This window comes from Populus alba, chromosome 4, assembly GCF_005239225.2.
Source record: "Populus alba chromosome 4, ASM523922v2, whole genome shotgun sequence".
Lineage (NCBI taxonomy): Eukaryota > Viridiplantae > Streptophyta > Magnoliopsida > Malpighiales > Salicaceae > Populus > Populus alba.
In genome coordinates this window covers 7041343-7056218 of record NC_133287.1, presented here as the reverse complement: position 1 = coordinate 7056218, position 14876 = coordinate 7041343, and the positions used below count along the sequence as shown (strand labels likewise).

Here is a 14876-nt window from a genome sequence, read left to right as displayed (position 1 = left end):
GAGTTTTGCCCTACCAAACACTTTCATGTTGGGCTTTTTTTAGTAAGAGATTAGAGAAAGAAATTAAAAAATAAAAATATTGATTCGAATGATAATTAGATTTAAGGATCATTAAAATAATTGGATTATTTAGAATATTTGTAAAAATTGATTCAAAATTAACAAAAAAGAATTCTAAAAATTAAATAAAAACATTTATTAAAAAGTTGATTCAGTTTGGCTTTGATTTTAGATTATAAAATCAAAAAAAAAAATCAACAAAAACGAACAAGAAATAAAAAAAAAATACATGCAATCAAATCAAACCAGATTACCTATTTTTTTCAAAAAAAACTTTGATAAAAATCACCCAACTTTCTTTAATTTTTGACTCATTTCAAATTATTAAATTTTTAAAAAATAAAATTAAATCGAATTGGATCAGATAAAACTATTTAATTCTTTTATTCAATTAAGTTAAGTTTAAATTTTTAAAAAATATTAATTTATTGGAATTTTTTATTCAAAAACTTGTTTTAAATGAAACATTTCACATAATCACTGTCTTGTTTTTCTATGCCTACGAGCATTGAGTTTTTATTTTTGTTTTATATTTGTTTTAATATAATTAAAGTTGTTCATTTTTTAAATGCTTTATTTTCCTTCAAGGACGCATAATGTTCTCTTCAGTGATCCTTGATGAGTTGGAAAAGGTTCTCCACATAATCAAATGAGTCGATGACCAAATGTTGATTAACATATTAAAAATACAAGAATTAAAAGGCACAAACGCAATGGCATATTGTAATTAAGGTATGGAATGATGGGCAATCGTTTTAGAGGTGGTCCCCTCCACCTAACCTCCATTTTTGTCACTTTTCCACCTAACACATTGACATAATCCTAATCCGAAAAAAATGGACTCTCATGCGAAGTTATTGTTGCTCAGAAATCATATTTTTTTAAAAAAAAAAAATTAAATTTTTTATTTTAAAATTGTTTTATTTTGAAGTGTTAATATTAAAAATAAATATATATATTTTTAAATAAAAAAATATATTAAAAACAACTTTTATCATTATCTAAAATACCGCTATAGTATCACGAGTTACACCGCAACAAAAAATATATATATTTTTAATGTTTTTGTAGGTAAAGTACAGGTGCCAGCCACCACTAGAGAGAAAGGGTAGGTTGATCCGCTTCTTTCTCCGCCTATAAAAAATATAAGAAACCATGAATCCTTTAGTATGCATTGTTCTTCTTAACTAAAGGCTTTTTCTTAGGAAAAAACTGAGGACTTGGAGGAGAAGATCTTGTTATAAAATTACCAAAAAAAAAAAAAAAAAAGTTTAACTAGAATTTTTATAATCTTTATATGAAGAGTGTGAATTCAAATTTCTGGTAATAAAAAAAAAAGTATCCGTTGAAGGAAGGGAGCTCATTGATGCTTGTCTTAGTACTTGCAAAACTTGTGAAATATTAAACAATTATATATATTTGTCACGGAGCGATAATCTATACATATATTATCGCTACGTGACAATATATATATTCTTACCAATGTAATGAATAAATTTCCCTTAATATTGACTTCAGGGTTTATTTGTGATTCCATAATGATTTTTTCATACTACTCATTTGATAATTAAAAGCAAATTAGTTTTCTAATAAATAAATAAATAAATCATTTCTAAATATACGAGGGAAATGTCCTAGCATGCAAGTCATTCTATTGTGTTTCGGTGATATATGCGGAGGCTTATGGTAGTAAAAAATTCTTTTTCTTGGTGTATTTTTAATTTTTATAATAAAATATATTTATTTAAAATTAGTTGAGGTATGCATAAATTATCGCGGAATAGAATAGCTGAAGCTGTTGTTTTTCAAGTTTAGTATCCTAAGAAAGCTCGATTTGCCAATGGGGGGAGATAGGCTATCCTCCAGCAGCCCCACAACTCTCTGATGACAAGGATTCGTTCCACGAGCTTAGCATACCTAGAGGATCATTAGTAATATTTGTATTTGAATATTAGTAATCTAGGATAAAAAAAATGTGCTTAGTTGAAGAAATAAAAATAAATAAATATATAAAAAACATGTTTAGTTGAATTTCTATACTTTAAAATAGAAAATGCATGAAAACATATCATTTGTATTACTAACAAGGAGAGTCTATTTCCTGCTCTAGCTAGGTAATGAGAAGCAAAAGGAGAGTCAAATTATTTGCAAGAGAAGTTACCAACGTAATTAGCATCACAAAAATTCGAAGACTATGCACGAGGAATCAAGCCAAAAAACAACTTGATTTTCATGATCAATCTCGTAAAAAGTAATGAATTAAATTTACATTTTAAATAAAAGTTATAATTTTTTTTTTTTTCAGGAAGCTCCATTTTTCAACATATTCAATGTTGAATATTGAAATTAAAAGAAAAAAAAATTAGTGAGATAATGATAGTTCAATTTTCAAATAACCTAATATTGAAGGATAAAATTTAAAAAATAAAAAAAATTGAGTTGGTACAAGGTGAAATTGAAAAAAAATCAATTAAAAAATATTTTAAAAAATAAATCAAATCAACCCACCAAACTCGTGACCCAAGTTTTTAAGATTGAGATAACCTCAAAGAAATAAACAAAAAAAACATTACGAAGCCCAATTAAAAAAGAACCCAAAAAAATGAATATAAATAATCTGGATCAACTTGCAAAACTTGCAATCTAAGTCATGAGATCGAGAAAACTCTATAGAAAATAAATTAAAAAAATAATCTGAAATTTAATTTTCAACCAACTCAATGTTGAAAGATAAAATAAAAAAAAATTCAATTAGAAAAAACAGCAACAAAATCCTAACTCGAATCAACCCAAGCTAACAAGTTAAAGTCGTGATTTGGTTCATGAAATTGAGATAAATTCATAGAAATTCAAATATAAAAAAATTACGAAACTCCGCTTCTAATAAATCTAATATTGAAGGTTGAAATTAAAAAGAAAAAAAAATCCATAAGACCATTATATAATCCAACATAAAGAAAATTAAAAAAAATATATATACAAAATACAATTCTTAAAACAATCTAATATTGAAAAATAAAATTAAAAAAAAATATATGATTATTAAAAGATGAAATTGAAAAAAAACTAAAAAAAAAAACACAAAATATTATTCCAATAAGTATTTTGTTAATATTACTATAATAATTTAATCATACTCTTTACTGTTTTTTTTTTATTATTTTTATTATTTTATTAATGCTAGCTCATGTACATGGCATGCATTGTTTTAGAACATGTTGCAATGAAAAACATTAAATTTCTTACAAAATAACGCAATTTTTCAATAAAAATGTATATAATTTAGATAGTTGTTCTTAATTGAAAACTTCTAAAAATCTAAGACTAAGATTGATACAATATGTTGTTTATTGACAAATAAGAGACTACTTATAGTCGTGGGGCATTTTTTAGTTTTGTAAAATCAATAAATTCTCTTAGATATATATGTATTTTAAATATAAAAAAATGGAGGAAAAATTTAGATTTTTAGTTTTTAAAATTCACAAAAAGAATTTATTATCACCATCTAAATCTAGGTCTCACTCACCACTATCCTAACCCTAAATGGAAAATTCTAAGAAGATATGAAAGGTTTGACAGGTCAGATGAAATCTTCATTGTAAAACCATTCCACAGATTATAAATAAAGGATTTTCCTAATTTCTTTTTCAATGACAACTGTAATACTTGATAAGATATTTAATTTGCTTATAAAGCATTTTACTAAATGTTCAATTAATATTTTTATACATCTCAAATAACCATATTAATTGTAAATTCTCAAAATAATAGTCTCAAGTAAAATTAAAATGTTTTGAATATTAGTTTGAGATTTTCTTAATATATTTATGCAAACATTTCATCTCAAGGTTATGGCATTTTATTAAATTATTCATTAAATTAAGTAGAATATTTTCAATTTCAAAATTCAATTAAATATTGTAGGTACTTTGGGATTTTTTTTAATATATTTATGCAAACATCTCATCTCAAGTTCATGTAATTTTGAATATATTATTCAATTAAATTAACTTTAGATTTTCTCAATTTCAAAATTCAATTAATTGTGATTTTTTTTGAATTCTTAAATCAAGGTGTCTAGAGAACAACACAGTAGTTGCATTTAGAGCACGATATTGTTGCATTAATATTTCGGAGATGTATATAATACTTAATTATAATTTTGGAAAAGGTCTTGCCAATCATCAATTTACTAAATTTGTTAAATGATTAGTATTATCTAGTGTTAATCACACAATAATTAAGGGCATCATGGCACAATCCAAAATGTGTGCATTGATCAGTACACGAGACAAACTAAGCCTGCCCCAATTCAAACATGTATCATCAACAGATTAAACTAGCCAAGCATGTTCCTTAGCCACAGCAATTAGTCCTCCACTCTTCGAAACTACACAGTCGAGTCATGCTTGTTCTTGGATTGATGTGGGGGGAAACAATGGTTATGAATACTTGGAAAAAAGTTAAAATCATTTGTATATATCCCACTCCATATATGGTAGCTTTTCATGCGAAGCATATCTCTGAAACCACGACATTTGCTGGCTTGCAATTTTTTTTTTTTTTTGGCTGTAACGTGTGATGCTGTTCATGGCCAAAAGAAAGAAAGAAAAAGTTTACAAAAAGCATTATGCCTAAAACAGTAGAAAACCAAGAACCAGAAATCTATCTTTGTAGGATTGGTTTGGTTTTCATTTGCTGTCCTTATTTGGAATTGAGTTGTTGGGCTATATATGCACAATATCTGATATATAATCATAGATTGTTCATTACTAGCCTGCATACCAAGAAGGGAGACTTGTAGTGATAATATTTTTGCGAGTAAGAGGAAAATAATGGAGCTTTCAATGGGAAACAATGGTGGTGCTTCGGGCGATGAACATGAAGCAGCTTCTAACTCTAGAGATAAGGGAAAGAAGGCTTACCATCGCCATTCTAATCAAAATATTCAGCAGCTTGAAAGGTATAAGACTAGCATCACTCTCTTTTCAAGGACTTTGTTTTATGTTCTTTAAGCAAAATATAAAAACAAGATTTTGATCTTTATATGTTGCATTTGTTGTTGTTTTTTATATGGTTTTTGTTTGGCAATTTTGATATGTTCTTCCGATTGATTCATAGTTTCACCATCCATTGATTACTGTGAAGCTTCTGTTGATGTTCACGAGGAAATCTATAAATTTTGGTGTTTTCACTCTTGGCTTGCTCTTTGTTGGTAAGGTCTTCATTATCGAGCAGCTTTTGGATAAAGTCATTTCACTCGACATGAGAGGTCTATTTTATTTATCTGTAAATGGAAGAGGATTTTCCCATTTTCCCCCCTTTTTCAGATTGATGATGGTGTTTTTGATGAAGATTGTTTACTTCTTCTGTTAATGCATTCATTTTTGTCTTGATAAATCAATTTTCCTATGTGCTAGTTCGGTCCTTGATTGTGTTGTTTGGATTGCTTGCTTCCTTAATTCATTCACTTGGCTTAGTTAACGTCAGAACTTTTTTCATGGATTTTTAATATGCATCCTGTAAGAATATTTGATGTTTCTTCAAAAAGATCCGTCCTTCCATCCCCCACCTTCATTTTCTGCGTTTGAAGTTTGTGGTTTTGTTACTCTGATGAAGATTTTTCAAGGAATGTCCACATCCGGATGAAAACCAGCGGCGCCAGTTGAGTAGGGAATTAGGGCTTGAGGCTAAACAAATCAAGTTCTGGTTTCAAAACAAAAGGACTCAGAAAAAGGTACTCGTGATTTCTTGGTCTAAAACCTTGTGTTCGAATGCATTGTATCCCTTAATAATGTACTGATGCTTTTGCACCTTCTGATCCATTTCGCAGGCGCAGAGCGAGCGAGCAGATAATTCAGTTCTTCGGTTAGAAAATGAGAGGATTCAATGTGAAAATCTGGCAATCATAGAGGCACTGAAGAACGTGATCTGCCCAGCTTGTGGAGGTCCTCCCTTCGGAGAAGAAGAACGCCAACGTAGTTTGCAGAAACTAAAGCAGGAAAATGCTCGGTTGAAAGAAGAGGCTAGTTTGGATTATTTCAACGAAGTTCCCTTTCTAAATATCTCCTCGTTCTCTATTAGGCCTTTTCTTTTTAATGATGCATAAATGTTTCTGTTTCGAGTGTCTTAATGATTTTTTATTTATTTATGATTATTATGATTGTTGTGCAGCATGAAAAAGTATCCACCCTTCTTACCAAGTACATAGGGAAATCGATTTCCCAGAATGATTCGTTGACACCTGGCGCTGGATCTTCACATGGCGTATCGACGACAAACCCTGGCATTGATCTGGAACGGAATCCAGGACTGGACAACAGTCAGTTGGTCTATAAACGTAGAGGAATTCTAGATATGGAAAAGGCACTCATGGCTGAGACTGCTGTCAGTGCAGCAGATGAGTTGGTCAGGCTTTTGCGAGTTAATGAGCCTCTGTGGATCAAGTCCCCATCTGATGGAAGATACATTCTTGATCGTTTCAGTTATGAGAAACTATACCCCAGGGACAGTCACTTCAAAAGTTCTAATGCTCGTGTCGAATCATCCAAGGATTCAGCAATGGTGATCATGCCTGGAATGGACCTGGTTGACATGTTTTTGGATCCGGTTAGTGCGCTCTTACTTTCCACACTGTAAGATCAGACCATATTCTGTTGCTAAAGAGGAAGCAAGTTTAACTATTTGCTTTGATTTTATAGAATAAATGGATGGATTTTTTTCCGACAATTGTTACCAAGGCCAGGACAATTCTAGTACTTGAAGCTGGAACTGAAGGAAACCGAAATGGTTCCTTGCAGATGGTATGTTGAGAAGCTAATAAATCTCTATCATTCCTTAAATTTTGTTAGGTCTTGAGCTGTGTATTAATGAAGTGAAAGGGTTAAATGCAGATGTATGAACAAATGCACATACTGTCGCCCTTGGTTCCACCTAGGGAGTTTTACTTCCTTCGTCTCTGTCAGCAACTTGAGCCTGGGGAGTGGGTGATAGCAGATATATCGTATGACTTCATGAGAGATGGCTCCCCTTCCCGCGCTTGGCGGCTTCCTTCTGGATGCATGATCCAAGACAAGTCTAATGGATGTTCCAAGGTGAGTAGTTACTGCATCTCTATACCCGAAATGATCAAATGATTGAGCAAGTGTCACTTCTGCGAATTACTTGTTCTAGATTAACCATACCATGCTTGTTCATAGCACAGATTAGGGCTGATTGTGGCCGAGCTTTACAGTTATCAAATGCTCCCGATTCTGACGAACAACGACAAAGTTCTGATGCACATTTGTCAATTAATCAATGAACTATAAAAGGAATGGAGCCTGGCATCTCTATCCTGTTGTTTACAGAATATTTTGACGTCTGCATTTAGTGTAATGTTCATATTAATTAATGAGCATGGCTGTTATAAATGTTTCGTAGATGCAATATCTAAAACAAGCATATCTGCAGACCCCCATTTATTCGATACGAATTTTTTCATCGCTGATAATGTCATGTACAGGATGATCTTTTTCTGCCATAAGCACTAAGCAAGCGTTTGCATGCATCTCCACGAGCTACCACCAAACGATGACTTAAAAGATTGCAAGACTAGTTTAGCATAGAATCATTGCATAATATTAGTATATCTGAAATTGTCTGACAATAATTTATGTCAATTTTAAGTGAATTGTGTGTGAGACTGATTTTGCATCACACAAACTTGATAGGTAACTTGGGTAGAACATGTGGAGGTGGATGACAGAACTCAAACTCATCGCCTTTACAGAGATCTCATATGCGGAAGATCTGCTTATGGAGCAGAACGATGGATTGCTAGTCTCCGGAGGATTTGTGAGAGGTTAGCTTTCTACAGGGAGGAAACTGCAACTGCTCGAGAATTTGGAGGAGGTGACAATAATCAGTTTTTTACCTTTCCATTTCTTTGACACCCATTTTATGCAATACTGTTGAGCTTGGAAATATATGTTAAGCTGTTCTATGGTTATATTTGTCAAACTCTTTCTTCAATTCAATTAGATATTAATGTAAATGAACCATAACTATGTAGTCCTATTCCTAATAAATTAACCTCAAAATAATATATCCAGATTATAAAAAAACCTATAGAAGCGACAATTGCAGAATTTAAACCTTCTAAATTCTTATTTGTTCGAGTATGGAAATAAATCGAGAACATCTTCCATTGCTCAGTGATCACTTCACCTGAGGGTAGAAAGAGCATGGTAAACCTAGCCCACAGGATGGTGAAGATCTTTTTTGCAAGTTTGGGCATGTCGGGGAAACTGGATTTCCCTCTACTCTCTGAAGTGCACAATAGTGGGGTTCGGGTGGCTATTCGTAAGAACACAGAGCAAGGGCAGCCAATTGGCATGGTTGTTAGTGCTGCTACTTCTCTCTGGCTTCCACTCTCACCTCAGAACGTGTTTAACTTCTTCAAAGATGAGAAATCACGAATTCAGGTTTATGAAAAATAGAATGATTCATTCTGTGATCAATAAATACGTACATATTTCACTCATTCGGATATTTATAGCAATGTAACAAATGGTAATTTCCTGTCATTGTCTCTTACAGTGGGATATTCTGTCCAATAGCAATCCTGTGCATGTGATTTCACACATTTCCAATGGGACTAATCCAGGGAACTGCATCTCCATCACTCGCGTAATTTCTCTTCCTTTCTCTGCTATTCTGATGCAGTATAAACTATAGCCTTTAGGCTTACAGCAACAAAGTCTTGATTCATTTTCAGCAAGTTTACTTGTGCGGTTCTTTGATTGTTTTTCCTTTCAAATTAAAGCAGCCTTTCATTCCTACTGAGAACAACATGCTGATACTTCAAGAGAGCTGCACGGACTCTTCAGGATCAATGGTGGTATATGCTCCGCTTGACATTCCAGCCATGAACATGGTGATAGGCGGTGCAGACTCATCGATCATTCCCATACTTCCATCAGGTTTTGTAATATCTGGTGATGGCCGTCCAGACACAGGAGGGGACAGTTCTACTTCCACAGGCTCTACTGGGGCAGACTCAGGAGGTTCACTTCTTACAGTAGCCTTCCAAATTCTGGTCGCTGGCCCTAATGCCACATCCTCCACAGAACTCAACATGGATTCCGTGGCAACAGTCAATACCCTTATCAGCACCACTGTTCTCAAAATTAAGGCTGCTTTGAATTGCTCTAATTTGGGTTAAGCATTGGTGATGCTGCTGTTGAGAAATTAGTTTCTTATCATATGATTCTGCCTGGAAACTGAAACACAAAAAAAATAATCAGCTGCCACTTCTGCTCAACTTTTGGCTGCCAGTCTAGTTGTTTTAAAACACTTTCATCTCCAGGATGATGGTCTTGCATTGCAAGAGAAAGACATGGAGTTTTTTTTCTTTGATGGATGATGGGGATGTTTTATTTATTTATTTTCTTTCTTTCTTATATATCCTCTCTTTAATTAATTATTTGTGTTTATTTGTTTATTTATTTGAAAATATTTCATGCTATATTTAGCATCAATAGAGATAAATCATTGATTAATATTTCTTATAATGCAAAGGATTTAATACTTAAGGAAATTTGTTACCATCAAAATGCTTTTATAAATCATTTGTAATACTGTTTTGCACTTGACATTTTGAACACTTTCAAAAAAATATATATATCCTGATGGACTTCTTAGAAGAGTAAGAGACTTAAATAAAGATTAATTTCCAAATCCCATTAAAAGGGATTGCTAATGGCAAATCGCATAGGCACAACTTTCTCAAGCGCCAATCTCTCATCTTAATGAGCTTTTCTAGGCTTATCAAAGTTCAAAACTTTCTTTGGGTTTACTAGAATAAAAATTAAATTTCACTCAATTTTTTTTAATATTCTATGATTTAACTGCAGCCCAACAAAATTTTGGACTATACAATGAATGATATATCTTCCTCATCTCAATATCCCTCCAAGAGATCTCATAGTGGAAATGCCAAGTATTTATCAAAGTAAGATCCGATTTAGCAGGTTAACTCAGATTATATAATTACATCATTTTAATATTTATTTTTTGAAAAAAAGGGTATTCAAGTTACTAAAATTTCAAACACTTGCAACTTCATCTACTAATTTTCCAAAATACAAACATTCAAGGGTAGACATATACATGGGAGCAAATGGTTAAATAGTGAGCATCAAAAAGGCAACAAAAGAATATGTAATACCTTGAGAGTAATATCAGCACCGAACCATGCATCACAAGCCACCTCAAGACTATCAAGCTCAATGATGCTATGGATTGGCTTAAATCAGCTCAAGAAGTTGGCGACCTGCCAGGAGGAGAAAAAATATCAATAATAATAATAATAATAATAATAATAATAATAATAATAATAATAAAACAAAACTCTCAAGAATACTTGATTATCAAATAATTTTTTACCTTCTTAAATTCTGGCCCCAGTTCGATAGAAGCATTTGTAGGATTTGTTCTAGCTGGGTTTTGGATGACAAAGCCATAAACTAAAGCAAAAGGATCAGACTGCAAAAGAGGCAACCTAATGAGTTCAGCGAGTCGCAAACAGTTCTCCAAGATCCAATGGCAGTGAAAGAAAAGAAAGCAACCTGAACAAGAAGCAGATCTGAAGAAGCCTTCACTGGAAGGAATCAAGTTCGAGGTACATTTATACCAATTGCATGGTCAAAGAACTGGTAGACGAGGAAAAATTGCATCAAATGTGTGATTTCAACATGAAAACCTCGTGAAAAATCATGTTGAGTATCAAATACCCTAATTGCTGCTCCAGCTTCAGTTTCTAGCTGAAGAACTGACTCCATCCACTTCCTGATAGCAAGATTAACCTTGTCATTATTAGCCATTCTAAAATTGTAACTCATCATTTCTGAAAACAAAGAAACAACAGATGAAAGGAAAGAAATAAGAACATACCTTTGGGTTTGGAACATATTTATTGACAAACATAAATGTGCATGTATAACCCAGAAAGCTGAACGCTAGTTCAAAACAGTTATTATGATTTGTGAAACAAAAGCAAGTAACTGGTGTCATCGTCAAGTTTTTGACAAGACTGAACTAACAATAATTAACCAAGATTTTGACAAGACTGAACTAGCAATAAAATAACTAGAGAAGAAAAAAGCTACCTAATATTTGCAGTGAGTTAGCAGCATGAAAAATTGACATAAGCCTTTTTCACCATGACGACTTCACGTAAGCCTAGATACTTCTTCAGAACAAGATTGTCTTGATTAGATAACAGATCTTCTACCAAGCTGTGGTTCCCGCATCTGCAATGAAACCTCTGTCTCTCATTTCACTGATAAGATTCACTGCCCTTGATTCATCCTTGTGCTGGAGAAATCCTCGGATAATAACATTATAAGAAAATTCATCTGGAGGGCAGCCATCCTCTTCCATATTTCGGAAAGCTTCCAATGCTTCATCTAACAACCCTTCTTTACAAAGTCCATTTATTATTGTAGTGTATATCTGAACATTAGGCTGCAACCCGTTGACAAAGAGTTCTGAAAACAGTTCCCTTGCATCTTTAAGATTCCCGGATTTGCACATGGCGTTAACTAGGATGTTATACATCACCAAATTAGGCTTCAAGTAAGTACTTTGCATTGCTCGAAACAATCTCAATGCCTTACCAAGATACCCTTGTTTGCAAAAGCCATCAAGCAATATTGCGTAAGTATATAAATTTGGGAGGTTTCCATTAGTGTGCATATTCTTGAAAAGATCTTGTGCTTCCCTAAGTCTGCCTAATTGGCATAATCCATGAATAAGAGTGTTGTAACTAACATTGTTCGGAGTTGAGCCTTGATGAATCATTTCATTAAAAAGTTGCTTGGCCTCATCTATCCTTTTGGCCTTACAATATCCGTTAATTAAGATGCTGTAACTAAAAACATCAGGTTTACAACCCTTGGTTATCATAACATCGAAAAGCTTTCTAGCTTCAACAACTTCTGTCCACATGGAATATCCATACATCAAAGAATTGTAAGTCACTACATCAGGCTCCACACCCATTTCAGTCATTGTTTTTAACACACCTTCAGCCGCTAAAACCTTGCCTTCTTTACAAAATGTATCAACTAGCACGTTGAAGGTGACAATATTTGGCATGATATTCAAACTCGTCATTTCATTTAGCAATGTTGAAGCCTCCTTCCATCGGCTGAAATTGCATAAGCCCTGGATCAGAGAGGTGAAAGTGAAAATTGTTGGGGAAATGTCTTTAGCCTTCATATAAGAGAAGATATCTAAAGCATCATTCACCCGCCTGTATTTGCAAAGACTGTGGATGAGTGTACTGTATGTCACCACATTCAGCTGGCAGCCTGCCTCTTCCATTTTCTTAAACAATCCAGCAGCCAGAGCAGTTTCCCCAATCTTACATAAGCCATTGATAATCGTAGTATAAGTGTAGTCATCAGGTTGACACCCTCCTGCCACCATGTCATCAAATAATTCCACGGCTTGGGCAAATTTACCCCCCTTACCGAGCCCATTGATTAAGGTGGTAAATGTGACAATAGTGGGTTGAAGACCAAGTTTAATGCCTTTGGCCAAGACAGAGAACCCAAGATCAACATGTTGCAACTGGCAGAAGCAATTAATCAAGATATTAAGCGTACAAGTATTAGGAGAGAGCCCAGCTAATTCCATTTGTTTGGAAAGAGAAATCACAGCATCGTAATACTGTCTCATTTTGACAATTGCAGATAATAATTGATTGAATTGGATGATACAAGGCAGGGGTTTCCTATGAAGCATTTGATTGAAAGAAGCAAGGGCAACATCAATGTTTCTGAAAGAAGAAGAAGCATCATCATTTTTGTGTTTATATCTACTGCTACTGCTAGATGAAGAAATGGAGTTGGAGTGGTTGCTAGACAACAGTGATGGAAGAATCATACCCATTATTTTCATTTGGCATTGCTGAATTTGGGACCCAATAAAGAAGGCTTCTGAACCTCGAAGTCTGACTGCCGCCACCGCCATCATCATCGGCCTTCCTCTGTGTTTTTCCTTCTCCTTGTGGTCTCGTTTTTTATCGACCAAAACGACAGAGACACTTTTCAACAAATCTGGAAGATTGAATAAAGGGATTTGGGGAAGCAGCAGCGTCTCCCTCTAAAACCACGTGGGCATGAAGGTTGGGACATGGGATCATGCTTGGGGCGCTTCTAAAACGCTGGCGTTTTGAAGAAGAAGAGACAGCAAATTTACAGCTAATACAATCCAGTCCAGATTTGCTTTTAAATTTTCAATTGCATCCGTGTTTAGATTTGAATATTTGTTCCAGTTTATATGTAGAAGTTCTTTTAAGAATAAATGTATATTGAGTGTCCTAAAGCTATTAGTTTAGCAATTGGAGGCCCCAGCAACATCGATTCTACCCATAAGTTTTTTTCTTCTTTTCAATTAAGCCCCTGTTAGTTAAAGTTATTTCATTCAACAAGAATCTCAGTTTGGGTTCCTTTCAATTACACCCTTTTTCAACAAAAACTACTAAATTACAAACCCAATTTATCACATTATCCATTCACAAAACACCATTAAAAAAGAGAGAATTGTGACACACTTACAATTCTCTGATTTATTTCATGAGAAGTAATGGGCTTATGGCACATTTCAACTTTAAAATTGTCTTCAAATCATTCTCCCCCTATTTCTTGTAATCCAATCTATTTCATTTTGGAGATTTTATATTATTCAAGAAGGTGTGATTTTGATGATATTGATTTTGGGTGAGAGAAATTTAAGAAAAAAATAACCAATATGTTTTGATATAGTTAAGAATATGATAATTGTCAAGTTATTAATTAATAGTGTGTGTGTGTCTATATATAAATACTTGTAGGAAAATAAAAGAAAGATAATGTAGCGATTGTTTTTTCAACGACTAGATATTCATTGTTCTTTCATATGCTTTAGATAATGTATTGTTGAACTTTTTATTTTATTTTATTTTGATGGATTCTTGGCTTAAGCAAGCCTTTTATCTTTAAAGATATAAATAAAGAAAAAACAAAAACAAACAAGCATATACTAATTTAAATTCAAGAAAAGTTGCCTTATCAATGAATGAATTACAAATATTGAAAATTGGAAGGTTTCTTCTCACATCTTTCTTGCCCCCTCTCTTTCCAATGCATGTAACCTCTCTAGGGATGAGCTCTATAAGGGCTTCCTGGTATTTTTTTGTCAGCTTCTTTAGGGAATTTTTCTTGGTTGGGCAAGCAAGCAATTACAAATTTTTTATTATCATAAGAGAGAGGGAGACACCATAAAAATGGTATTCTATGAATCTTATTTTATCTAATTTTGTAATTTTATTGTATTTTCTCATCAAATGCTCATTATGCACTTCAACTTCATTGATGATTTTATTTTTTCTCCTTTTATTGTAGATGGATGGTTGTTTAACGGCATAAAGAATATCCATGAAATCATTGCCATGCAAAACTTATCTATGAACACTAACAATTTTAAAGCCTTAATAATTCAGTACATATATGAAGAATAACAACATAAGTTTTTTATAGGGCCAAATTGGGGATGATTTTGTTCATTGCTACAATACTTTCCTCACTTGTTCTAGTGTCTTGTTAATAACAAAGCAAAAATAGAGCAAAAGAAACCTTAAAAAGAAATCAGGTGTTATATAGAACGCCTCTCATTCAATCTTTTTTATAAATGATAATTAATAGGAGGGACTAACATGTTAAGGCTTAGAAAGATTGGGGATAAAAAGAAAACTAGAAAGATTATAAATGATAGTTACTAATTAT

At 33.0% G+C, this 14876-nt stretch overlaps 2 protein-coding genes across 2 annotated transcripts; one reads left to right on the top strand and one right to left on the bottom strand.

Moving 5' to 3' along the window:
* The first annotated feature begins 4910 nt into the window (after window positions 1–4910).
* LOC118030312 (homeobox-leucine zipper protein HDG12) lies at window positions 4911–9268 on the top strand. The gene is made up of 12 exons (XM_073408719.1): window positions 4911–5026; window positions 5683–5800; window positions 5897–6088; window positions 6238–6672; window positions 6765–6866; window positions 6957–7181; window positions 7268–7342; window positions 7776–7986; window positions 8260–8528; window positions 8644–8733; window positions 8822–9050; window positions 9087–9268. The coding sequence occupies exons 1-12, from the start codon at window positions 4911–4913 to the stop codon at window positions 9266–9268; spliced, it is 2244 nt and encodes a 747-aa protein (XP_073264820.1).
* On the bottom strand, window positions 8530–13262 carry LOC118030263 (uncharacterized). The gene is made up of 5 exons (XM_035034306.2): window positions 12999–13262; window positions 10674–12889; window positions 10492–10590; window positions 10274–10378; window positions 8530–9326 (listed from the first exon to the last, which is right to left on the bottom strand). Exons 1-2 carry the CDS (start codon window positions 13016–13018, stop codon window positions 11335–11337), a joined length of 1575 nt encoding a protein of 524 aa, XP_034890197.1. The 5' UTR covers window positions 13019–13262; the 3' UTR covers window positions 8530–9326; window positions 10274–10378; window positions 10492–10590; window positions 10674–11334.
* Window positions 13263–14876: the final 1614 nt, after the last annotated feature.

Coding starts and splice junctions, on each gene's coding strand:
- LOC118030312 (XM_073408719.1), top strand. CDS start 4,911: ATGGGAAACAATGGTGGTGCTTCGGGCGATGAACATGAAGCAGCTTCT. Junction 5,801..5,896: donor ACAAAAGGACTCAGAAAAAG/GTACTCGTGATT, acceptor TCCATTTCGCAG/GCGCAGAGCGAGCGAGCAGA. Junction 6,089..6,237: donor ATGCTCGGTTGAAAGAAGAG/GCTAGTTTGGAT, acceptor ATTGTTGTGCAG/CATGAAAAAGTATCCACCCT.
- LOC118030263 (XM_035034306.2), bottom strand. CDS start 13,018: ATGCCAAATGAAAATAATGG. Junction 12,890..12,998: donor ATGCCAAATGAAAATAATGG/GTATGATTCTTC, acceptor TTCTTCTTTCAG/AAACATTGATGTTGCCCTTG.